Below are 27,088 nucleotides of genomic sequence, written 5' to 3'. Positions count from 1 at the left end.
CCTAAACAAAAAGAGGTAACACAATTTTAACGTTTTCCCTTCTGTTTAAGGGGGGATGTCATTGGTGAGTAGCTACTCCCGGGAAGGGCCTCTGAATAAAAAGTAGCCACCTTTATAATGCCTCAGACTTGGAAGACTTTGTCAGATTTATAAACAATGCCTCCCTTAGGTTTGAGGCTCTCCAGGCCACTCTCACCCCTCTGTGGATTTTGCCTGTAGCACTTAAAGCCAGTTCCCTACATTTTGAGCAAGAAAGTTGTACCTTGTGGAACTTATTTGGAGAGATATCCTTTTTGGAATGAACCCTGTTCCCTGATCCATATATAATAAATAATCTACTCCTCATAGTTTGAAATCTTATCCCAGAAAGCTGAGTTCCAGGTGTTAAAAGCGGCAGTTCAAAGGGAGCTCATACCCTGTAGCCTGTGAGCAGGAATCGCAGCCCTGCAGCTCTTTAGGATTTTCGATACAGCTTTTGAGTTTTATCTATTAAATCATGGTAGGCAGGTTGTTGGGACTTTTATTTACCAGGCTTCTGTTACAAGAAAAAGCAGTTATCTACCAAAAACGCAAATCATTTATTACCAGTGTCGATTTTACCTTGTTCCAAGCAACAAATTACGCATACATACTCGTCTTCAACTCTCTTTCCATTGTGACCACATTATAGAAATTTCCTTTTCCTGCCTTTTAAAAAAGCTATTAATTCCACTGTTCTAATTGGCTTCTCAAGGGTGGGTGGCCAAACTTGGCTTCTTGGGATACAGACTATGATGCCAAGTTCAAAAACAGAAGGTCCTCTCTCAGAAGGACCCTGGAGTTGGTTGTGTGCTGAAGCGCTTTGCTGTGTGTTGATTTTTCGGGGGTGCTGGCTGGGTTCCATCCCTTGGTGGGCCTGGGATAGAAAAGGCTTTCTTCTGTGTCAGTACACGAACCCCGTCAGGACAGGTAAAGTCATTCAGCACTTCTTTGCCTGGATGCAAATTAAGCCTGGCAATGAACAAGTTAACATAACGCAGCCTTTATGCATTCGTCTTAAAGTGCTGTATGCTACTCTCAAGTCAGGACTGGTCAAAGCCGGTCTTTCCTAACTTTCAAAAGGGGAAGTAGTACACGTTCAGACCCGAGTAAGTGCAGCACTTTGATGGGAAGAGCAGGTAGGCAGCTAGCAGGCAGCCCGCACGTTTGTTATTGTTCACATCATCTAAAGGTAAAACCTACGGAATTTTTTTTTTTTTGCTGATTTTTATAGCAGGACTTACATTTCATTAAAGCCCCAGGAGACTTTATAGCAATTATTACTTTAGTGCTCCATTAAGATCCTCCTGTTACATGTAGGGCAGCTCGTTTAGCAAATTCATTTTGAATATAAGGTATTGCTTGTATGTGTACATATGTGTGTGCATGTGTTACTTGTACACGCTCTATCATCTGAAAACTCCTTTACCTTCTTAATTATCTCATTGGTCCCAAAAATGTTTTAACCCTGGTAGTGACATTATTTGCTTCTAACATTACTTGTGGGTGTGTGTTCATATTTGTGTGTTTGGGTGTTTGTGGATGTATGTGTGTAGCCCAGAAGTCAGCATTGGCTATCTTCCATCTTTTTGGGGGGTCTTTTTGAGACAAGGCCTCCGTGTAGCCCCAGCTGGCATAGAACTTACTATGTAGATCATGTTGGCCTTGAACTCACATACTCACAGAGATCCACCTGCTTCTGCCTCCCAAGTGCTGGGATTAAAGGCGTGTGCACCATGCCTGGCATTCCATCTTATTTTTTTAAGACAGAGCCTCTCAGGGAACCTGGAGCCACAGGGATCCTCCTTTTTCTGCCTCTCCACCTCTGAGATTATAGGCATGCATCCAGCTTTTTATGTGGGTGCTGGGATCCATACTGGATCACCTTCCTAAAATGGAAGCACTTCACTGCTTTCTTTCTAACATTATTTTTAAAGATATTAAACAAGTTATAAAAGTTGAAAGGATAGTTCACTAGATTTTATCTAGATTTACAAATGGCTAACAACTTTTTACACACGTTCCATTCCCACACTGCACACACTCAGATGCATTATTAGCGGAATGTTTTTGAAATTGCAGTCTTTGTAACCAACAACACCTTTAACTACTTCAGCATATATTTCTCCCAAAGCTATATTATTATTTTTTTAATTTTATTTATTACTTTGTGTGTCTGTGTGTATGCATTTGACTTCTTGCATGCCATGGCATACATGTGAAGGTCAGACAGCTTGCAGGAGTCAGTTCTCCTTCCTCTGTAGGAGTTCTGGGAATCAAACTCAGGTCCTCAGACTTGGAGGCAAGTGCCTTTACCTGCTGAGCCATGTCGTTGGCCCAGAGATACATTCTTTTACATTCTTTCAGTACTACTATTTGTCATGATACTAAAGTTGAAACACTAGAGATATTGTCCACATTAAATTTAGCAATTTCCTAGTATTACCTTAATTTTTTTTTTAATGGAATCTAGTCAATCATCACGTATTGCGTTTAGTTTTATTCTTTTTAGACTCTTATTCTTTAATCTCTCTGCTTTTTTGGGGTTTTACTTTTTCTTTATGCTTGTTTGCTTAGGAAAAGTGGCTCAATGTATGTTAGCTAGATTCATCCAGTGGACCATGAACAAGGGGTTAGTTACTTAACTGTGTCAGTGTCCTGAAGTCTACATTGGGGCCTAGAGTTTTGAAGTCAACTAGGGATATCCCTGTTTTGGACATGCAAATTTGACCAATTAAAGTCAGTAGACTGCCAGGCCTGGTGGTGCATGTCTTTATTCCCAGCACTTGGGAGGGGAGGCAGAGGCAGGAGGATCTCTGTGATTCGAGGCCAGCCTAATCTACATAGCAAGTTCAGGACAGCTGGGGCTACAGGGAGATCCTGTATCAAAAAGACAAAGAAAAAAAAAGTCAATAGAAACATACTCACTTCTTCTTTGAAATATACAGTGACTCAGTCAAATTCTCTTAGCTTCAGTGTCTATAAAACGAAGATTCATGTTTAATCACAGAAATCTGGATGAGGATTCTCATACTTTTATTGCCTTTCCAAGACATTCTTAAAAAGACACTCAGGGAGCAAATGTAGAATTAGTGACATTACTGGTGAAATTTTCTCAACTATGTGCAGTCCAGGCTGGCCTTGAACTTTCAGCAGTCTTCCTGCCTCAGGCCCCCACATGCTGGTATTAAAGGTGTGATCTGTCTTGACTCTCTATGCCTCTTCCATGGAGGTGACAAGTCATGGAGTAAAATCCTCACCAGATCTTACTGTTCCATCTCTGGACACAAGATTATCCTGTAGCTTACATCTAGTGCTTGTGCGTTGTGCTGTGTAATTATTACCAGCCCTTTAATATTCCTTCAGCTAGATTGATATCTTTGGGTCCCTATGCATGAATTACTGTGTTTAATCTGTCACTTGGAATGATTTGTATCTATTAGGTCTGCTTTACTTAAAGCACTTAGCCCTTTTCTGGTATGAGAACGTCATTTGTAGGGTTGATTAAAGGAGACAGAAGCTTTGGAGATTGAGTCTGGAGATACCTGTGCTGACTCTTGCCATCTCATTCAAACTCTCCTAGGCTGTGCAACCTATCCCAGCTGTGGAAACCTTTGTGAGAGGCGGTGTTGGGCTGTGACAAAACTGGCAACTGAATCAGGTAGACTCCAGTTTGGATCCTGGGGTCTGCTTCACAGCATTTTTACTTTGGGCAAGGTCTTAACATCAGTCTTACTACCTTCTTGAGCATCGAATTGCCTCTTACTATGTAAACTTGTCAAACTTAGCTAGGATAGCATACACAGGGAAATTCCTTTGCTGTTTAAAATTTGGTTGGTATTCCAGGAACAACTGAACATTTTTCTTGTTGGAAGGCTGAGGGGGGGTGGGTAAGTGAAATAATCAGGGGAGGAGGAGGACGTCTTTATACCTGGTAAAGTCAGAATGATTAAGAAGTAAAAATAGTCCTCCACTCAGAAATTAAGGTATGCCCTTAATATTGTGGCTGCGCTTAGAAAGCTCTCAGTTTCCCTCTAGTGATGAATCAGAGAGTCCTTGAAATACTTTTTAAAAAATTCTTAAAATTTATTTAATAACCACATGATTAGAAGAAGCATTTCATTACCGCTTTAACATATTCAATAACAATTCCCAGAGCAAAGATACATCTCTTTCAAAAGTGGCTGTAAATTTTTAGGTTCAGAGTTGAATTAATGTGGTTGTACAATATTGAACTCAGTATAAACCCTGTAAGACATAAAATTGAATGAGTTTTTACCCTTTAGAGGAGATCTCCATTTCATTTTAAAATATGCTGTTCATTATTAAAATACAGTTTCATACAGAAAAATTCATTTTTAATGCTACCAACACTTAGATGTTTGCATATGCATCTCTAATCTCTATGTATCTCATTATTACTAGTCACAGTCAGTTACACTCAGATCCTTGGCACCTGAAATACTTTTTATAATCTTTCTTGACAGTTTTCTCTCTTACAAAGGAGGAAATTAAGACTTCTGCACTCCGGGGAATCTGGAATTGTGAGAAAAGGTGAACCAGAGTGAGGGATAGATACATGGGAAGGACAGGAAGAGGATTTGAGTTTGACACTGCACCCAGATTAATTCTCCAAATATTTTTGGTTTTAGGGAGTACAAAATTTTAAAAATCTATAAAAATATTCAACTATACATTAGCTAAATTTGCTTGAAGGAGACGCTGCTAAGTAAAATCACATACAAAGAGCCAACTTTTAAACAAAGGCTTACCATTCAATTCCTATGCTTTGGGGTCTACTATTTATCATTTGAGTTTTACTTCTCATGCTGAATTAAATATACCATGTTTTCGAACATAATTCCAAAACTTAAATTCAGCTTCCTGTCTCTTTCATATTTTAACCTTTCCTTTCTCATGTATCAGTCCCTCAGTATCTGTCCCTATTTTCTCTCAATGTCCTTCTGTTCCCTTTGCTCTTTCCTCCCTCACTCCCCTCCCCCAACCTCTTTTTTTTTTTTTTTTTTTCCTCTACAAATAATTCATGAGCATAGGTGAGAAGTTGGGAGTCAGAAACCAGGGTGACATGGATACCTGGAATGAATGTTAGCATACCCATTTTGTGACTGAGACTGATTCTGTTGCCTGGGGTTGTTCTAGAATAGGGGTCACAGCCTGTGCCCCGACAAGCCAGCTCTCCTTAAGAAGCCAACTAAAAGATCCAAATTAATAGTGAGAAGCAGAAAAGGGTGAATTATTTAGTACGGTCACATCGGGAAGAGAGGCAAAGACTCCCTCAAGTCCATCTTAACAGGTCTTGACATGAGGTAGGATTTAAATAGAAAGCAAGAGATGTGCGTAACTGAACAGTCCCACAAGGTATGGCCCAGTGCCCAGCACTGTTTCCTCTCCAAGTCTCTCCTGCAAGGTCATTGGACAAGTTGTAAATCTTTCTCTGGGAGACCAGTTCCTTCTTCAGATGACCCCAGGGCTTCAGCTGTTTTCTCTTCCAGCAGGGATGCCTATGGAAATTCCAATTTCTTGGGGTCCATCCTTTCAGTAGTCTGCTAGCCAAAGAGGGGAGCACAGTGTCTCTTTAGCGTACATCCATTCCTCAGACAGGCCGGTGACAAGGCTGCACCCAGTCATTCCAGTCGTCCCTTGGTCTCTTTGTTATTCCTTGTGGAGCATAGTTACTCTGCACTTCTTAAATGGAGTTATCCTTTTTGGAAAGGTAAGAGTTAATGTCTGATTCCTTACTGCCATTCACAAACTGGGGCCGAGTGCCACTACCTCCTTCCAGTTATGTTGACCTCCTCACGGTGTGACTCTGTTGCCTGTCACTTCCTCCTTGAATCTCTCTTGTCCCTCGGTTTCCAGTACCTTGGACCGCTCCCCCTCCTTTTTCCCTGTGTTCCTCCTCTTCTGTCCTGGGACATGTGCAGCTTGGCCTTTGAGGTTCTAACCTTCATTCATAGTCTCCCCCTCTCAGAAAAGTACTTGGCCTCTAATCTGGCTCTGTGTTCAGAGCCCTAGTTTATATTTTACCTTTGTTGGCTTGACTCCTTGACCTAACTCAGTGATAACCCGAGTTTAAGATATCTCAAATCTGTTACTTTGCCCTTTTTCATGACCCAATAGAGATCACAGAAGCTTAAGAATCTCAAGAGGAGTTGACTCTGACTTGGAGGAAGAGCACACGGCCATGGACTCACTTGAAAATATACGTCACATATTAATCTCAAACATATTTTACATAAAATCCTCTACTCTTAAGTAACATTGGATCCAGAACTCAAAACCTCTCCCTGAAAATTCATATAGAAGGTTTGTCCTTGGTTCCTGTCTGCAGAGATGAAAGACTGATTGATCTTATAGCCTCAGAGGCTCTTCCAGATCAACCAAGAGTCATCGAGCTGTGTAAGTGCTTTTCTGGACGTACAGCCCACACCATGAGGTTCTCCAGTGCAGAAACCTCAGTGACTCACTGAAGAAATCCAGACACCCAAACTACTCTGCTGCGGGGTCCTGTGCTCCTTTCCTCCCAATTTCCGTTTTGGCAAGCTGCAGCCGCGCACTATGTGACTTGTCCCTTCTAAGGGTCTCCAGTAACAGTGCAGGACCCTTCTGCCCCACTGCCTTTCTGTAAGCTGCACTGTTCTCTCTAAATGCCTTTCTCCCTCAAGCTCAGTTCTGTCCCCTCTGAACTTTCTTTAGTTCCTTCTTTGGAATTAGCCTCCTTTTCGAACTCTGAGCTGTGTTCCCACTTCCTGTGGTCTGCCTTCCTTCCGAGACCTGGAAGCCCTGTGCCCACCATATGAAAAGATGATTGGCCGAATGAGCAACTGAATCCAATCTTGGGCTTTTATTCCTCTCAAGAGCTTACCAGTACTGGAGAGACCTTCAGGATGAGGTGCCAGGATTGACTTTTCCTCGCCAGAGGGTGTTAAAACGCCTTGTGTGTAGACTTCCCCCCTTCTCCCTTCCAGGGACCACTTCCTTCATTCCCCAGCTGGGGCTTGATTTGAACCTTACAGGAATTTTGGTTGCCCTGATGCTAGGACACAGAGGTTGTATATGCACAGAGCAGTGGAGGGGCTTGTCTTGAGTCCACTTGCTTGGGTGTCAGTACCAGCTCTATTATCCCTGTTTGCTGGCAGGGACAGGCACACCAGGGACATGCTGTGTGTCTTCTTTGTACTTTGGTTTTCTTACTCTCTTACTCCCTCCTACCAACATGCAAACGAATAGTATCTGCATCAAGGATATAATGATAATTAGAAAGGTAATAATCAGGGCTGGAGAGATGGCTCAGTGGCTAAAGCAGGAGTTTGGACCCCCAGAGCCCTCATAAAAGCTAGGTAAGCATGGTGACCTGCCTGTAATTCCAGAGCACATGAGGTAGAGGCAGGAAACAAGCTGGCTAACCAATCTAGCCTACACAGTGAGCTCTAGGTTCAGCAAGAGACCCTCCCTTAATATATAAGGCAGAGAGTTATGGAAGAAGATACTCAGTGCAAACCCCAGGCCTCCACATGCACAAGAACTCCTGTACAAGTGTACCCACACATACGTGTGTGCCCATGCAAATACAAACACATATTCTGCGTACACACATGCATGCACACTAGACACATACATATGCAGTAATAACACACATATGCAATAATAATAATAATGATGATGAAGAAAGGAAGGAAAGGAAGAGAGAAAGAGAGAGAGGAAGGAAGGGAGGGAGGGAGGGAAAAAAAGGAAAAGTAGCAGTCCTTTCAAAATGTCTGGCTGCCAAGTACTGGCACCCTGTAGGCATGCAGGCATGGGTGTAGGGTGGGAAGGTCCTGGGAGGTCCTTGTTAACTTCTGGGTCAGGGCTTATCAGCCGGCAGCTCCTGAACAGTTGGCAGCCCACACATGAAGGTATTGTTTTCGTGGAGGCAGGGAGTGTGGGAGTGACTATGGAAGTTTAAAAAATTACAGGAAATATAGGACACTGAAGTTGTGCTTTCTACAAGAACATTATGCACTTTAGGATATGTGCTTTACAAGGCAGTCTGACTTTGATGCTCACCCTGCTGCTTATGAGCTATGTGACTTTATGCTGTTTCTCAACTTCTTTATCTCTAAAGTGAAGATAATGAGAGCACTTTATAGGCTTCCTGGGAGTGCCAGATGACATAATGTGTTAGAGGCACTCTGTATACCTGTCTGGGTTCATAGTAAGCATTAAGCAATACATGGTGAATTTGTTTTGTCTGCTCCTACTTTACCACTGCTATTATCAGCTAGCAACCTGAATTCCCTTCTGTGACAACATTTAGTATTAAGTAGTTGATGCCCCCTTAAGTGGGGCATAAACTTCCCAGGTAGCCAGATCCTTATCATAGCTTGTCACCTTTCAGAGCCCCTGCTTTCTTATTAAGAATGTGGCTTTGTCTCCTGTTGACCAATTCAGCTCTTGGAAAATCATATCCAGAAAGGCTATGCAGTGAGTCAATTGCTTTTATATAGCTTAGGCTAGCCTAAAGCCCTGTAATTCTCTCCATAGCCCAGACTGGTCTCAAATCCACCATCCTTCTCCCTCAGCCTCCTGGGTTTAGGAGATGGAAATTCAGATATTCAACATCTCACCTGGGTTATGAATCAGTCTTAATGGGGAAGCATTAGCCTTAAAGAACGTTTAGGGCAGTGTTTCTAAATGGTTGGTTTATGCCCATAAGCATCATTATCACCTGTGAGCTTGCATTAATCCTCATTGGCCACCAGTGAATCAGAAGCTAGGACTGAGTCTAGCAGTCTGTATTTTAAGATCCTTTCAGCTGATTCTGGTGCCCGATGAAACATAATGAGCTTTATTTACTTATTTTTCATTATAAAGATCAAAGACCATCTTTTATTATTTGTTTTACTTTTCTTTGCTTGCTTTAACTTTTGTTTTCTACTTTTGTGACTATCATGCATGAGTATTGAGCATTATTCCTGTCCTTCCCAGTCCTTCTGGCTCCTCCGAGGTTTCTTATTTGCTCTGTTTCTTGACCCCTTCTTTGTTTATTACTATTATATACACATACATACACTTATAACTTTGCATAGATATATAGTGCACTGAGTCTGTTTAGTGCTGCTCATGTCTACCTGTGTTTAGGGCTTCAGCTTGCCATTAGATAACCTCTCAGGAAGCTTAGTCCCTGATGAAAGCTGATTCTCCTTTCCTCATCACCTATTGATTGCCTGTAGCTCTTCATCTTGAGATGGGACGCTGTGAAGTTTTCCCCTTCCCCATCACAGACACTTATTCTCTGTGTTTGACCAGTTATGGTCCTTCGCAATAATCTCCATCAGTTGCAAAAAGGAGCATCTTTGATGAGTGGCGAGAGGTACACTTGTTTGCAAATATAAGAACACATATTTAGGGGCTGGAGAGATGGTTTAGCGGTTAAGAACACTGGTTGTTCTTGCAGAAGACCCGAGTTTGAATCCTAGCACCCACATGGCGGCTAACAGTGGTCCGTAACTCCAGTCCCAGGGGATCTGACAGCCTCTTCTGACCTCCGTGGCCATTGCACAACATGAGTGCACTTACCTACATGCAGACAGTACATGCATACACATAAAATAAAAATAATCAATAAACTTTTTTAAGTTTTTTTTTAAAAAGAATACATATTTAAAATATAGTGAGAAATTACCTTGGTCTAGAGAAGTGACAGAAGTATGTTTGTCTCTAGGTCTGTGCCATCTCTAGCCATGTGTACGTTTACGGTAGCACTCATGAGCTCCCTTCCGATGAATAGGCCTTAAGTTCAATTAGATAGCTGTTGATTACTGCTAAGATAAAAGTGCCACTACTGCACCAGATAATTTTCTGGGCCAGTCATTGTAGAGTCCGTAGACTTTGCAACTGGGTAGGATCTTTGATTGGGTTTTTCCTTTGGTAGCTTACGTAGTATTTTCTGCTAACTATGAGAGCTAGTCTTCAGGAAGGAGGCTTTTTGATCAGTTGCAGCCCAATTGCTTCAAGTCCTGAGCTTGATACCTCATATGTCCTGTATTTGTATTAACTTTATTTGGTTTCCGTGTAAAATTCAAAATGTTCAAGTATTTTCTTACTTCAGATGCTTTGTAAATTCTGCATTAACTAGGGCTAGTATCTTGTAAACATGTTTTTTCTTAAACAGTGAACACTGCTTGGTCTGGGTTTTTACATTCATTCATTCATTCATTCATTCATTCATTCATTTGTCTGTTTTAAACTTTTCTTTGAGAGATTCATACATGAGTACTGTATTTACATTGTTTTCAACCTTTCAGCCCTTCCCATTCCTCCCCTGAAATTTATGATTTCATCTGTAATTATTGTTGTGTACACACACACACACACACATTTACTGCGTCCATTTAGTGTTGTTTGTATGTGCATATGTTCGTAAGACTGCTGACTTTGGATTGGATAATCTGTGAGGGGGCCCCTTCCTGCAGAAAACTGATTTTCCTTCCCAGCAACCAGTGACTTCCAGTAGTTCTTCATCTAGAGGTGGGTCCTTGTGAAATTTCCCCCATCCATGTTGGCGTGTTTGACGGGTGCAGTCATTATGCACATCTTGTTTAGGCAACAATATTGCTGAGATTTCATGGGTTCAGCTTCCCTGTGGTGTCTAGAAGACACTATCTAGCTGTGGGTGTCCTGATCCTCTGACTTTTACAATTTTTCCACCCTTTCTTCTGCAGTGTTCCCTGAACCTTAGGTGTGGGGGTCGCGTTGCAGATGTACCAGATGGGGCTGGGTATCCCATGGTCACCTCTTCTCTGCATTTTGACCAGTTGTGGATTTCTGTAGTAGCTTCCATCCGCTGCAAAAAGGAGTTACTTTGATGAGAGATGAGAGCTACTCTTACTTGTTGGTATAAGGATAAGTATTGAGAATACAGTTAGAAATTACATTATCTTAGGAAAATGCAATAATGGGTTCTTCTGTGGGGTCTTTGACCTCTCAGGCCATGGATCATTTGCTAGGTTTATTTTCCAAATCTTGAGAATTGAGTCTATAATCTGAAGTAACTGTAGAAGCCAGGAAAGTATAAAAGGGCTATGGGGGAAGGGTAAGAAATTGTGCAGAGGGGGATAGTAGCTCATAGATAACGTGAAGGGGGAAAATGGAGGGGTTTAACAGAAGAAGGGGGAAAGACAAAGAACACTAAGGGTCCTTGAAAAAGCCATAGAGAACATTTTGTAAGCTTATTTGAAAATTCATATATAGGGGCTGGAGAGATGGCTTAGCAGTTAAGAACACTAGCTGCTCTTGCAGTGAACCTGGTTCAATTCCCAGCACTCACATGGCAGCTAACAACCATCTGTAACTCCAGTTCTGGAGGATCCAGGGATCTCTTCTGACCTCTGCAGACATTGCATGACACAGGTACAGTTACAAATGCGCAGGCAGTACACTCATACACATACAATAGAAAAAATTATAAAATCCATATATAACATATGTATGGTTAGGAGGATCCAAGAGCCTTCTCAAAATAATATAGACTATTGCCATTACCATTGGTTGCCTCCCAGAACTTGAAAGTAAGACCCTATTGCTGAAGACACAAGACACTTTGAACTTAGGACTTGGAGGAATCCAGCTGGAACTGACCTGGGAGCCTCTTCCTGAGATTCGGCTCTCATGGTATCCAAAGGTGCTACGCAAGCTGCCAAGGGGGAAAAGTAATCAATATTACTTCCTAGTTGTAAAGCCTGCCTTTGGTTTTGGTTTTCTTTTTTTGAGACAGGTGTCCCTGTAGCCCCAGCTGGCCTGGAACTTACCACCTCCTACGTACTGTAAAGGTGTGCACCACCAAACCCTGCCTATAAAACCTAGGAACCACAATGACCAGGCCAGGAAGGCATCCCCACTGGTGCAGTAGTGGCATTTATATCTTGGAAGTAACCAATAGCTATCTGGTTAGGCTTAAGTCCTGATCAATGGGAAGGAATTCATGCCTGGTCCTGGTTTAGACTTTACTGCTATTGCTGTTTTTTTCCTGTTAAGATCTGTGTGAACTTGATAGAGGAGTTCAGTTCTTTAGAATGACTTCATCAGCTTCTTCTCCTAGCTGAGAATCTCACTGCGTGCCCTGCCCCCTACCCCCTAGTAGAGTAACTTCCCGTGGTTTCTCAAGAATGCTTCCCTGTGTGGTAATTACACCCCCATCTCTTCCTTTCCTGGGAAATATTTAGAAGTCTCACCCTAATTTTCCAGTGAAAATAATTATATTTTAGCTTTTGATAAAAGTCCTCAATTGTGCTGTGACCTTACATACTTTATCGAAACAGCTATTTTTGAGACAGTTTCAGGTTTTATTATCCATTTGTGACTACAGATTTAAGCATGGAAATTGAGAGAGGAGGGGGAGATAGGAAAGGGGGAAGGAGCTAAAGAGAGGACAGTGTTATACAGTATTACACAGTCTCCTTTGTTCTAGGGCAGGCACCATTCTGGAGAGTCACTTAACACTGCTGCTTCTCCTTTTTCTTTTCCCTTGCTTGTTGCTTAGGCCTAGATCATATTGTATCATCCCTTTATGTAAGTTCTCTAGAATTTAGATTTGTGACTGTCAGTTTGGAAGTACATTTGGGGAATATAGGTTGGTTTTTTTTTTTTTTTTTTTTTTTTTGGTGGGGGGTGTCTTTTTGAGACAGGGTCTCCCTGCAGCCCCAGCTGGCCTGGAACTCACTATGTAGACCAGCCTGGCCTTGAACTCACGGAGCTCCGCCTGCCTCTGCCTCCTTAGTGCTGGGACTACAGGTGTGCACCACCACGCCTGGCTGGAACGTAGTTTTAAGATAGGCCCAGTATCCCTGTTCTTGGTAAAACATGGTATTTATTTTGTTGTATAGACCAGGCACTCTGCTTTTATTGGTTTGAGACAGAGTTCTGCAATGTGGCCAGGCTAACCCTAATTGGTGATTGGCCTGACCTAGCCTCTGGGGTGCTGGGATTACATAGGTGTGCACCACACTTGACTAAGCAAACAACTTTTGACTTTAGTATTCGAATAGAATGAAGTATTTCACGTTGTGGAAGAAAAATTAGCTATTGAAATTTTATCTAGAAAGAGCTTTTTTAAAAAATGGTGTATATTACTGATAAGTACATTTAGAGGAGATTGAAAATGTCATCAGAGATGAGGTATATAGAATACACTACCAAGTATCGATTATTATTTAATAAGTTGGCTGAGATGCAGTTAGGCATATCACAGTGTTAGAGTCCCCTTGTGACTGTGTAGTGTACTCTATACAGGTAATGCAGATTTAGTAGTATCTGTAATAATTCATTACTTTATTTGAGAGACTGAGAATCAGACATCAAGAGTACTTTCTAAAGAAGAGCTTTGGAATTTGAAATTTGCTACAGTTACAGATTTGACTTACCCAGCAGTGGATGACTGAAGCATTTTGTCAGTAGCCCGAAACCTGTAATGTTGGATGGCAGCCCCCAAGTTTCATAGGCGCTGTTGAGTTTCCCTGCATTGTTCATGGACGTTCATCGCCAGGCATCCTGTCACTCCTCAGGCTCCAGAGTGCACGTTGCAGGAGGTAACTCTGGAGCAGTCAGGGGCTTCAGATTTTACCTCGTGAAGCTGATACCATCTTACTTTCTTCTTAGTTGTAGATCAAATGCTGAGTAGGTGCTCTACCACTGAGCTACACCACCAGCACTGGATAACTAGTGTTATTGATAATACTATCTGTGGGAGCTGGCTTTCTTTTTGCTTTTCTAGTACATTAAAATAAGACCCATTTGATATTTTTAGCAAATATTTATTGATTGTACAATGAAACTGACTCTGCCCTTAAAAATATACATAGTCTATTTAAGAAGTAGATGCATATTTAAGCAGATTATCATGCAGCAATGTGATAAATACGGTAGTTGAGGTATGACATGCATGCAGGTGAGGAGTGATTAGAACTGAGGTTAGTAGTGGGAGGTTGGGCAGGTGAGATTCCATGGACTCAGCTCTGGCACTGTAAGATTTCACCAATAGATAAGAGAGCTATTTAGGTGAGTCAGAGAGAAGTTTATAGGTTTAATGGAGTGGGGACAAAAAGAAATGTGATATGCTAAACAGATTGTAAAGGTTAAGGGGTGTAGGAGCTGTTAGCAGGTGATTCCAGAAAGGTAAATAAACTCTCTTGCCTCTGAGGTCATGAAAGGAGAGAAGCCTAGGTTTCATGTGGCACAGGTAGAGAGGACAATGCCTTCATTTTCTCTATAAAAGCGAAATCAGCATCCACAATTCCAGAAAAATCATATTTTACCCTTTTTTAAAACTCACAATTAGATCTAGGAAAATACACAGTTGTAAATAGAGAGAAACAGACTTTGAAATACCATCCAACGTGGATATTTCTGGTCGTGGGCTGGTAATTGCATTGCTTATGCGTACCAAGAATAGTACATCCTGGCCAGGCGTGGTGGCGCACACATTTAATCCCAGCACTCGGAGGCAGAGGCAGGCTGATCTCTGTGAGTTCAAGGCCACCCTGGTCTACACAGTGAGTTCCAGGACAGCTGGGGCTACAGAGAGACCCTGTCTCAAAAAGACAAAAAAAAAAAAAAAAAAAAAAAAAAATAGTACATCCTTCCTAAGATCTCTGCAGCCCGTTGTCTGTGGGGAATACTTTGGCAGATATCAAAAATCCGTGACATGTCTGTTTTTTAAAAAAACACTAACCATCTTTGGGAGATGTGGTCCAGATTTATAGCAAACTAGTACTACAAGGAAATCTGCTACAAGGACCCCAACATACAGCCCATCAGTGGGAGACATAATTATACTGCAGAGGGGATGTGCACCTTCTCCCTTAGGCAAGCCTTGCTGAATAGCACTGCTTTCTGCCTCTCAGATTACGCAAGGCTATGCACTTGTATTGCAGGTGCCTCTTCTGTGCCTTGTCGGAGTGTAGAAAGGCCCTTCGCATGGTAAGATGAAAATCTCAGGCTGTCTGGGGTTGTTTTGACCCTCTTTGGTTCCTCAGACTGTATTTCTAGGACCCCTTTCAGCCCCTGGTTTAGGCTTTCCTCCATAGTCTTTGGACAAGCAGGTTTGGGGACTATAAAAGTAAACAGCATTATTATGTTTGTGAAAGAGCATGAGATGGTGTTTAGAGGGGAGGGAGGTTTTTGCATCCCTCTTCAGCATGGAAGAAGCCAGAGCGGTTTGCATCCCTATTCCCTATTGGCCATTTGGGTAACCCCTTCAGAGGATGGTGTGATAAGAATAGGAGGTAGGAATTGGCTGGGCAGTTAGGGTAAAAAGACCCCAAAGAAACGTAGCCAGTTTCTTGGCTAAAAATCAAAATGTCCTTGGGCCTGTTAGCAACACACTCTGTTCCAAAGGCCAAAAATGTCAAAATGTCAAAAGTATTTGGGAGCTAGTATCTAATCCTTAAAAGATTTTAGGGGTACCTCTTCAGTGGGGGGAATGTTAGAGTAGCCAAAAGCCCCACAAAAATAAATAAGTGAAAGAAGAAGAAGAAAAATGCAAACTCAGGCAGACAGAAACCCAGCACAGACCTGGGGAAATGAACAGCAGACCCAAACTTAGCTAAGGAAACATTGGCAGCTGATTACTGCTGGGGGAGGAAGAGCTGATCTTCCTAAAACAAGAGGCTCTAGATAGGCTGACTAGACCTCAATGGGTGGACTTGCACAGGGGAACATCTGGGGACACTGACTTGACACGTTGGGCCTTAATATGGATCACAGAGTATCTGGGTTCCAGTGGGGGGCTGTGGGAGCATGCCAGTGGGCACGAGGCTATGAAGATGATTAAGATTCTTTGAGATATTCTGTATAAAATACACAAAAATTCAATGAAAACAAATATAAAAGGGGGAGGGAGTTAATCTTTTCCAATTAAGTGAATGCTCTTGGAAAGATGACCTCTGGTGGCCATTTTGCTTTCTGTTGCATTCTCTAACTATTAGTTCATTCTGCTTATAAATACATCTATGTGGTGAGAACATGTATAATTTTTTTCTGTACGCTAGGATAATAAAATGTAGGAAAACATTTGTTCTAGTATTTTTCCTTTATGGCTTAAACTGAATTTCCAAGTAAACGATCTCTTGAACTCTCACTCCTGATAAATAGACGTTAAGCCATGTGTAAAATCAGTCTGTAGAGAAAGCTGTCAGGCTAGGGTGATGTTGTCCGTCTGACTGCTGTGGTGATCTTGGCCCGGTGCTGTGGCTCTTTTCCCTCTCATACATGGTAACCTTTCTGTGAACTTTTTACATAAGAGTATGTATATTAAAGGGTCCATACAAATGTTAGTTGTTGCCAAAAACAGAGTTATTTCCTTAGCAATAAACAGTTGATTTTCCAGTCTGCAGTTGGTTGTACTGTTAGTTTGACTGCGAGTGTATGGAACTTTGACAAAATGAAACGGGGCAAAGCACAGAAAGAAGACGGCCATGACAATAAATACTCTCCCCTCCAGCCTTTTGCTTTTGCTCTCCCTACTTTTGAACTTTTTATAAGAATTGTATACTTTTTTCGTAATCACCACGTAGAACAGAAGCATCAGAACAAAAACAGTCCAGAAAATAAACTGGCATGTGTAATTTACCACTCGATGCCATGTCAGCCCCAGAGGGCCCTTTAAGGATGCACATTTTTTCACGGATGAAGGTGTTGCTTCCTTCTTGTTTAGGATCATATTTGGTAGGGAGATGAGGAACAGCAGGAGCCAGATGAAAATTGAGATTCTTTTTGCAAAAATAGGTTTTTTGGCCAAAGTTTTCCCAAAAGGCCTGATAATCTTGAGGAATCTGTCAAAGGCGATGAGCCCTAGCATCATGATACCCACATACATGGTCTCATAAAAGATCACGGAAGAGAAACGACACACAAAAGCTCTGAGCTGCCAGGGTCCAAGGTGTGAGTCAGAGAGGATTTTGAAAGGAAGCATGAGTGCCATTATCAAGTCGGCCACCAGAGTGTTTTTGAGGTATACAATGAAGGTGGAATTGCTGGGGATGTGAATGAACACCCGCAGGGCCAAGGTGTTCAGCAGGATGCCAGTCAAGAAGATCACAGTATAGAGGGCTGGGAACACCAGCTGTGTAATCCGAGTGTCTCTGGGGCACCGCTCAGACTTGTTGAAGCCCTGCATCCCCGTGGCGTTGATTATCTCCAGCATCAGCTAATATAAACATGTACACAAACAGAGGAAAACAAAAACCTCATGACTTCTCAAATACTGCTTTTTGTAAGAACAAACTGCATTTATTTAACACATTGAGCAAATTGGTTAAGAAAGCACACGTTTCTAGCTAGAATTTTTCAAGCACATACTCTGTTTTGGGTCTTTTTAACACTATTACCTTTACGTTCTGTCTTATTCAGAAGCACTCCTTATCCCATGGCAGTAAATGAAACCCCATTTAAGAGGCAATAATACATGTCTGGTTCTGTAGCTTATGCAGTGCCCTATGCTTATAATCTATGGTTAGTAGAATATAAAGTTTAGACTTTCTTTTTAATTTAGCCGTATTTCACCTTTTATAAGCAAGCACATTCACAAGAAAAATTGAAACTCACCTTTGTTTGGGATGGCGCTCAGCTCCGTGTCTTCTGACCGTGGCAGTCCTTGGCTCAGCCCATCGAGAGCTTGTGAAGTGAGGGTCCTGCTTTCTTGTACTGGCTTTCCTTCCTCATTCTGACTTCTGTGCTTCTGTGATGCCATTTGCTAGAACTTCTGTGTCTTTAATCCTTTGGGGAAATTTGCTAATAGTTCTTTTTTTTGGCCTGGGGATTGAACCCAGGCTTTACACTTGCTAAGCAAGCACGCTACCGCTCCACAGGCACATTACCACATCCTCATTCTAATATATTCTTGTAGTTCTAATTTACTCTTAATCAACTCTGAATTGAATAAATGAATGTAGCTGTAATTATCTTTTTTTCATAACTTTCTTGAAGTTTATATTCTCAACATCATGTTCAGTGAACTTAGTGAGTACCTCACATATAATAATAGGAGGTAAAAAAAATGAAAATAGTACCAGTTACAACCAAGTAGGACAGTAAGACTTGCCTCAAAAATCAGATACCCTCATCAGGCTGAGTTTTCAAGAAGTTTGCCTTCAGAAGGATGGTCTTGAATTTTTATGCACATTGGTGTTAATCTTTTGGCCCCAAGATCTCTGAAAGAAGATGTGTCATATTTTCTAAGAAGTAGGGGCTCTTAGCCCTGGGTTTTAAGGTATAAATCCCAGATCCACGAGTCATTTTAGATTGGGTAAAACAAATATTTTTAGAACTCTCTATGTCAGTTTACTTGTATAACAAGTTTGAAAATAGTATCTGCTTCATAGCATCAAGAAGAGGATGAATTGGCTAGCACTGGCTACATTAGAAAACACCAAAAATGCTGGGTACTCAACTGCTGCGTGCCTGCATTGCTAACTGGAGTGAAGATATGTTATTGGCATTTCACTTTTAGAAAGCCATTTTGGGAAACCATCTGCAGGCTTGAGACTTCAGGGATTTCATGAATCAGCATTGGGCCAAGGTCTGTACAAGTTTTTCTTTAAATCTCTTGAAGCGTAGAGAAAGTTACTATCTTTGACTGTAGGCTTCCCCTCCAGATAGGTGAAGGGAAAGAGGAAATTAGAACTAATGGAGGATGTGGGGTTTTCTATGGTGAGTTTCATTTCATATTTCTTTCTACCAGCTTACTGTAGAGTTGGATTGCTGATGGGTTGATCAGAAATTCTGGGAGACTTGGTTTAGGATTCTGACTATATAAATTTCACATCCTTTTAACCCTAATAAATTAGGTTGGGGCTCTGTAATGGGTGACACAGTTTAAAATTCTTCTCTTTCATTGAAATATGTTGGTTTGGGGGATTGCTGATTCAATATTTTACTAATATAATGGCACATAATTTAAATATATCTTTGTTTCATAAAAGGATAAAAAACTAAGAAAAAGTTATTTTTATAATAGAGACTTTTAGCCTACATATCTAATTAGAGTTTCTTTTTAGCTCAAATTGAGACGAAGCTTTGGAGAGTTTCACTTTAAACAAGGGGAATTCTGTACAGGATAGTTTTATAATATGAAAACTGAAAATCATATTTTGGCCAAATTTTAAAATGCCAAATGTGGGAAACTTTGAAAAGAGGAACTGGTAACAGTGCCCATTTCTAGAGTTACGAAAGTGCATTTTTCTGTTTGTAAATTACACTTATTTATCTATTTCTCTCAGTGTCTCTGTCTCTCTGTTTCTGTCTCTGTGTGTGCGTGTGCGTGGGTGTGTGTGTGTGTTTGTGTATGCATACATCATGGCACTATATATGGAAATCTGAGGATAAGTTGAGTCCAAGTTTTTTCTTGTCACCATTTGGGTCCTTGGGATGGAGCTTAAGTTGTTAGGATTAACTTTCACATATGAAGCTGTCTCACTGGCCCAAAAGTGCATTATTTTAACAGTGAGAGTTTCAAAGTGCTTTACCTTGGAAAATACATTAGCTGATTCTCCCTTAACTCCCAGCAGTGCCAGTGCCTGCTGGAGGAGGCCTTTTGCCTTAAAGGAGCCATCTGAGAGCTGTTCCACAGAGCAGCATGAAACACTGCCTGAGGAACCCGAGGACCTGGGCCCAAGTCCTTGTCCAGCACCTTACTTGTCCTTTTGGGCAAGTCGTTTTCATTCTCTATGAAATGATTACCATCTCTTTACAATGAAAGTTAATAATAGTACGTGCTTAATTAAGTTGTTAAGAGAATAAAATGAATAGCTATCTACCATGTGCTTAGAATCATGCCTGTCCTGGGAGGTGTCACACAAGCTTCTTGCTAAATCAGCTTAAAAGAAAATTGTAATACGTATGTGTTTAGCTCATGAAAGCCAGAGAGAATTGTAGAACATGCAAAGAAAAGTCTGAGAATTTAGGAGCCTGCCAAGTGGGAATAATCTAAACATTTGAAATCCTAGTGTGCTAACAAAATATAGTTAAAAACAATTAAACCACGATAACTATGCTATTATAGGTGACTATATTATCATAATTCTTGCAACATTCCTCAGAGACTGGCTTTATTACAGGGATGAAAAACCCAAATGTAGAAATTAAAAATTAAACATTTTCCCCTAAGTCATGTCAGCAGAGATCACCGCAAACCCATCGCTGTCTTGAGACCCTGCACCTTAACCCGCCTTACTCTCCTCCCTCAGAGGTATAGTGTGATTGTGTTGTGACTTGCCAAATTCTGGAATCCTTAAACTGAGAGTCACTGATTCATACATGAAAAAACAAAATCTATGAAATTGAATGAACTTGTGGAACTATCTGCTACAAACTAGAGTTTGAGGTTGGAAATGGAGCTTGTCAAACAGTATGGTCAGGAAGCAGTCAAAGGAGGACCATGAATTTTTCTGTCACAGGAGTCATCTGCTGCCTCCATTCCTAGTCTCCTTTGGGATTTCTCGGTTTGATCAGGATTATCAGTGAAAGTATCTCTATTGATGTGGCTAATCAGTATCACCTAAAAATACCTGAAAAGTTGAGGAAGTGTTTGCTTCATTTAGGACGAAAATTGAAATGGGACCTCCTGTATTCCTAGAAAAGACTTTTTATTTCCTCTGAAGTATACAGGGTACTTTCCTCGGAGTGTGTGAAAATTGTTTTAAAATTTCCATAGTAGAGTAATCAAAAGTGATAATAAACAGTCTGTAAATTTTAAAAGTCAGTGCAATAATCTATTTGGAAATAAGTATTAGGAAAAAAAATAACTGTAAATGGGCGATAAATTCACAGTATCATTTGAAGTAGTTCATATTTAGTTTCAAGTTTTTTTATCATAAAAAATGTGTTTGAAAATTCAAATGCGGAATTAGGGAGCTGGCTCAGTGGATTAAAGCACTTGACACACCAAGCATGAGGACATGAGTTCAGATTTTCCAAATCCCCCTAACGCTGGACACTGTAGTGTGAATCTGTAATCCCAGCACTCCTAGCTTGAGATTTGGAGGTAGAGACAGGAACCCTAGCAGTTTATGAGGCGGCTCGCCTGGCATGCACAGCTTATGCTGCAGCTCGCCTGGTGTGCACAGCAGCGAAAAAGACACTGTCTCAAGGTGGAAAGTGAGGACAGGGCCCGAGGTTTTCCTATGATCTCTACACGTGTGCCATGACACAAAGGTGCCTGCATGTACACACATAATAGAAAAACATGTACACACATCATAGATAAACATGCACACCATGATTTAAAAAATGCAAATACAAATGTGTAGGTAGAAGAAAGTGAAGGTTGATTTCCAGTATCTATACCAATGTGAATATATATTTATACATCGGGCCTTTGTTTTGGTACATGTTAGTACATACACATTGATCATCATCATCAATATATGAATCTCCCATGTTTGAGTTAGGCTGCTGTTGATGTGCATTTGATTTGTTCGTAGTTTTTCCCCAAATAGTACTGTAGTACACATACACATTCATACATTCTTATGCATTTGTTTGGACATATTTGTAAGAATGGTTGATTGAGATTTATATATCAACACCAGGCATAGTGGCATACAACTTTAATCCCAGCACTGGCGAGGGAGAGGCAGGAGGAGCCCTCTGAGATCGAGGCCATCTTGGGCTATAGGGAGACCCCTTCTCAAAATAACAATAACAACAGCAACAGCCAAAGAGTTATGTATCAGAATGTTGAATGGTATTTTCAAAAAGTTTTCCAGAAAGTTTGTACCAATTTATAGTTCCATCAAGGGCAGAATTTTCTAATTTTTATTAAAAATATTTAAACCAATTAGAAAATTATAGATGAAACACATTGTATAAGTAAGTATTTATATTTTAAGCAGCACGTGTGCTTTCATTTTTATATTGTCTATTTTTCTCTTGGAAAGTGCCTTCTCATGTTTAATCCCCATTTTACTAAATCCAGCCATTTCTTGTTGCCTATGATAGTAACTATATTTCCGTACTTTTGCTTCCTACTGGTGATGCTCTAACCACACATTTCTCACCAACAACGATCAACCCTTTTCAACACAAAGTTATGAAAAGCCTGTGTGAAGAGAGGGCTCTGTATCTGGAGTTTTTCACTCTGTTGTGAAAATAGCAACTCAAGGGTTGGAAAACTACTTTTGTTAACGGAAAATTCAGAAACCAACATCCAAAGTCAGGTGAGGAGAGGGAGCTTATTCTTCCACTAGGGGGATTGACCCATGGGTCATTCCATGAAGGAGCCAGCCCCCCACTCAAGTTTTGGGGGGCCTTTATATTCATATGTGAGGAATGCAAGTAAAAGGCAAAACAGCACATATGTGATAATTAAGTAAACCCATACATGCAGGTTTACGGTAGCAAGATCACAGGAATGTGAAAGCCTTGGCAAGCAAAGATTTCTATCCTGGGTAATCATAATTGCAGAGGGCAGGAGAGAAGACTCTTGTTCACCTTGCCTATTTCTATCTCTTGTCTCTGGAGCTTTTCCTGCCCCAAAGTTCTTAATTATGATCACATTCCAAGAGCTTTTAGCATCCATTTGAATTGCTCTTATAGTTCCATTATACTTTTGAGGGGGGGCGGTCTTTTGAGACAGGGTCTCCCTGTAGCCCCAGCTGGCTTGGAACTCACTTTATAGACCAAGCTGGCCTCTGTCTCACAGAGATCCACTTGCTTCTGCCTCCCAAGTACTGGCGCACATACCACCCCCAAGTACTAAAGGCGCGTGCCACCATAGCCAGTGGAAAACTGCTCTTTTTAAAAGGGACCAAATGGGAAATATTTTAAGTGATGCAGGCTGTACGGTCTCCAGTGCCACAGCTCAGCTCTACTCCTGTGGCCTCAAAGCCTTAGATAATGCCTGAATAGGATGGCTGTGTTGCATTGAAACCTCACTATGGACACTGAAATTTGAATTTCATATAAATTCTAAGTGACACAAAATTTCATTCTGCTTAAAATATAAGGAGATTATTTAGATCATAAGTTGTTAAAAAATGTGGTGAGCTGGGATGTGGAACTGGGACTGTAGTTTGGCAAGGACTGTTTTATGTACTTTCTATGAGAAATATTTGACAGAAAATGCCAATTACTAGTATCCTCAGGCCTGATAAGCCACTGAGCTGTTGGGTAGGACTACATTGTCCTGGCTCATATTTTCAATGGTTCACTTCTGTGGCTACAAATACAAAATTTGGCTTCACTTTTTTTAAAACAAAATTTGTTTGGAAGTGTGAGATGTGGGGTTTATTATATACGTCAGTGTATCTGAAGCTGGAAATAGTGACATATTCTATGTGTAGTGGACACTTGCTAATAGTGACCTTTCAGACTATGTTTGTTTGTTTGGGGTATTTTATTTGCTGACAGGTTCTCTCTGTATAGCCCTGGCTGGCCTGGAACTTGCCGTGTAGACCAGGCTATTCTTGATGAAGTGATCCTCTTGAGTGCTGGGATTATAGGTGTGAGCCACATGCCGACCTTTCCAACTGTTTTGAATGGATTTAGTTTCATGTAGGAGTGTGTGGTGTGTATTGTCTTTCAATAAATAAACCCTACCAACATGTAATTTAGAGGTTAGAGTAAAATTTCATGTTAGATATACATAACTATAAAACATATATCATTCCAGATAGTTTACTGGAATGTGAATAAAATAAAAATTATTTTTATTAAGATACCACAATACTGTTAGCATTATTTATCTGTCTCTTTTGGGAAAATATCACAAGGAATTTGTGTAACTCAAAAGGAAGGATTTTTCAGGTAGTCTTCAGGCCTTGGACAGTCTCTCAGCACACTCACATACAACCTCATGGGACACTGATGAAGAGCTTTTGTCCACTCTGTATTCTGAATTGGATGATTTGATTTGAAGGATGTAGGCATTCTTGATTCGTTTCATATAGAAAATAACATAGTTGACCTATAGATTCTCTCCCATTCTACACATTCTTATATTCTTAGGAAGTGTGAAGATATGCATCTAATAGTGAAGTGCCGTGTCAAAAATGACTTATTGCAGTATTTGAGATTGAACCTGGGACCTTGTGCATTGCTAGGCAAGAGCTCCCCCACTGTGCAGTATCCCCAGCCCACACATGTACATTTTTGACAGTCTCTGCGTCCCTCTCTAGTATCTGCTTCTCCCTGTGAGAAGAAAATGTGGGCACTTGAGAATAGATGCTGCCTAAAGAGTTAGACATGTTCAGCTTTGTACTGAAATGTAACTTAAGAAGTTGTGTTGAGTTTAGAAAAGAATTAAGGAAGCTCACCCAACTTCTCTCTGCTGTAATCTATGCTTTTGTTTCTTTCGGCATAATATCCAGACACTAGCATCTATTTCATCTTTTGTTTGAGAGCATTACCTCTGAGGACTATTAATAATTGAGACAATTAATAATTGAACTCTCACACGTTAAAGATTTTGTTTATTTTAAAGCTATCCAATATGACCCTGATACGGTGATTATTAATTATACACATGAATTGAGATGTTACACCATACCCCATAAGTATACACCAGCAATGTGTCAATTACAAATAAAAATACAATGCGCATACCAAATATGACTTGTATGAAATCTGACTGCAAATCTCACCTCTTTTATTATTTGCATGAGAACTTGTAAGCATGACATCATTATTTGAAGAGCCATTTCACAATAGCATGTACTCAAACCCTGTTGACAATTCTTAAGTGGGATTGACATTTAATATAGGGGAGGGAGGTTGAACCGTAATATCTAATACTGTTGAACAAAGAAATTACAACAAAATGATGTAGAATACATGTGATTTTTTGTATTATAAACACAAATGCAGAGAGGTAATCTCAAATAGTTCAGTCACTGTCTTGTGGTAGTTATGTTGCCTTGTTAATCGTATTTAATTCATTTTTCTTATGAAGGGAAAGTGTTCATTCATTCAAGTAATAGGCATGTCCAGTGCTGGTTAATAAAGATGTCAGTGATAAGAACTGTGCCCATGGAATTGCCAGCGGGTTAGTAAAAAATGCTTCCTCCAGTGTTAAGTGTGGATAAGGAATTTTAGTATTAGGATGTTACAAAAGTGCCTTTGTTTATGTTAATGATTTCATTCACTATGTCTGTTCTTCATAGAAAGAGATTTTTTAAATGTCTATTTTCTAATGAACATTTATAATAATTCATCAAATGCCTTTTCATTTAGTTTAAGTAGCTGAGGATTTTTTTTCCCTTAGAAATAAATTAAAGGTCAGTACTTACTATGCTTGATGTATGAGATTGATCATTGTTTTTCAGTTGATTAGAAAAAAATTAAACTGTGATTATTAACGGATTTAAAAATGACTGTAGATGTTGCACAATTTTTATTTTGTGGAAACTTTTTAAACCATGGATTCCTTGCAGTTTTGCCTGCAGCATAGCAATGGGATACAGTTTGTTTTATTACATATCTGCAGATTTAGGTCTTATTCTCCATTTTAAGATAGCTTTTTTACTGGAGTAGATAAAGATTAGTTTTGTAATCTGTTCCATGTTTGAAGAGTCATTGTTAACTCAGCTTTTTAGTCAATGTTAATAATTTTACATGGTGATTTTGGAGGAGTTTGAACAACAGCAGTTCAAAACAGTTCTTCAGGTAACTGTTTACATTGGGGTCTCCTCACTTGGGTCTCCACCATCCTGTCCTTTCTTCCTGTTTTCTCCAAATGGAGATGTTGCAGAATTTGAGCACTTCAGCATGCTGGTCAAGGAATTTCTGAATGACTTGCAAAGAAAAAAATAGATGAACGGATCCAGGCATGCATTCAAGGACGTTAACCACAGAGTGCTCTCTTTCACATAGAACAGGGTGTTCTCAGCAGTACAGTCAAACACATCTCGGGTCTGGCTCAGTGTGTAGGGAATTCGTGCAAAATGGAAAGGAACAAAACAAATAAAGAACACAGCGATGATAATGAAAACTTTGATGTTCACCTTTTTCCTGGGGACTTTGCCTATGCCCCTTGTTCTTACATAGGACCTATAGAGTTCCTTTATAATGAGAGTATAACATACAATGACAATTAAAAAATTAATCCAGAAAATGACTTGGCAGATGTAATTGACTATCTCATGCCAAACCAGACCAAACTCTGACTTGAGGAAAGAGCATTTCTTCTCGTTCTTGTCTTTTGGCCTCCTGTTGGTGAGAATCATGTTAGGCAGAGAAAGTAGGAACATGAAGGCCCAGATGAGGACAGAGAGTATCTTGGCCCCCAAGAGATTGCTGGAGTTGGAGGTTTTAAAAGGCCTGGTGGTCTTCTGGTAGCGGTCGATGGTTATCAGTCCGAGAAATGATATACTGATATACATTGTGAAATAAAATGTGACGGAGGTAACTTGGCACACAAAGGTTCTCAGAGGCCCAGCTCCCAGCTTGGCATCACTAAGAATTTTGAATGGAAAAGTTAGAATCATGAGAAGATCGGAAATGACTGTGTTCTTAAGAAAAATAATGAAGTTGGATTTACTGCGGATTTGAAAGAAAATCCTCATTGCCAGGCTGTTTGTTATGAGTCCGACAACAAACAGGACTGTGTACAGAAGTGGGAAGAGAACCTGGGTGATCTTGTGGTCCCTGCTGCACAGGCTGCTGTTCCCAGGTGCAGAGGTGGCATTGTCTACCCCAGACATTGCTGCGGTGCTAATTCCTAGAGTAAAGGAAGGGTGGTTGGATTTAGTCCCATGTGATTAGTTCGGCTGGTATCTCTGTGCGTGATTTTTTCAGGAATAGCTTTCCCTAAAACTTGAATTTTCTTGTCTTTATTGTTGCAGTTAGTGGGAATTATCAGAGGAAACTGAAGACTGAAGTTTCAGTGATGCTATGCTTTTGTTTTTTCCTACTTTTATTTTCAGGCCTTAGCATTTTTGATGATGTTTATAGTTCCCTTTCCTGCTCCTAACCCTTACTCCTGGCTTTATGTACTTCAGTGTCATCAAAGAGTTCAAAGGAAAAGCTAGAATTATAAAATAAAAGTGCAACGAAATTGGTGTGAAATCACTCTTGGGAA

The 27,088-nt window shown here is 40.5% G+C and overlaps 3 protein-coding genes across 16 annotated transcripts in view; 1 reads left to right on the top strand and 2 right to left on the bottom strand.

The window, feature by feature from the left end:
* Med12l (mediator complex subunit 12L) overlaps nucleotides 1-27,088 on the top strand; it is a 343,300-nt gene that overhangs the window by 224,133 nt on the left and 92,079 nt on the right. The window lies entirely within an intron of this gene.
* Nucleotides 15,705-17,688, bottom strand: P2ry13 (purinergic receptor P2Y13). Its single transcript, XM_008844897.3, has 2 exons — nucleotides 17,620-17,688; nucleotides 15,705-17,221 (listed from the first exon to the last, which is right to left on the bottom strand). Exon 2 carries the CDS (start codon nucleotides 17,216-17,218, stop codon nucleotides 16,208-16,210), a length of 1,011 nt encoding a protein of 336 aa, XP_008843119.1. The 5' UTR covers nucleotides 17,219-17,221; nucleotides 17,620-17,688; the 3' UTR covers nucleotides 15,705-16,207.
* The window catches only part of P2ry12 (purinergic receptor P2Y12), a 46,114-nt gene continuing 44,603 nt past the window's right edge, over nucleotides 25,578-27,088 (bottom strand). For all 3 annotated transcript variants that reach the window (XM_008844905.1, XM_008844911.1, XM_029569389.1), the window contains one exon: nucleotides 25,578-26,728. In XM_008844905.1, coding sequence (XP_008843127.1) covers nucleotides 25,683-26,711 — 1,029 coding nt within the window. In that variant the 5' untranslated portion in view covers nucleotides 26,712-26,728 and the 3' untranslated portion in view covers nucleotides 25,578-25,682. The remainder of the gene's footprint in view (nucleotides 26,729-27,088) is intronic.

Source organism: Nannospalax galili, unplaced genomic scaffold, assembly GCF_000622305.1.
Source record: "Nannospalax galili isolate Female #2095 unplaced genomic scaffold, S.galili_v1.0 scaffold351, whole genome shotgun sequence".
NCBI classification, from domain to species: domain Eukaryota; kingdom Metazoa; phylum Chordata; class Mammalia; order Rodentia; family Spalacidae; genus Nannospalax; species Nannospalax galili.
The sequence above is the reverse complement of the archived record's forward strand: the minus strand, read 5'-3'. Positions and strand labels throughout refer to the sequence as shown.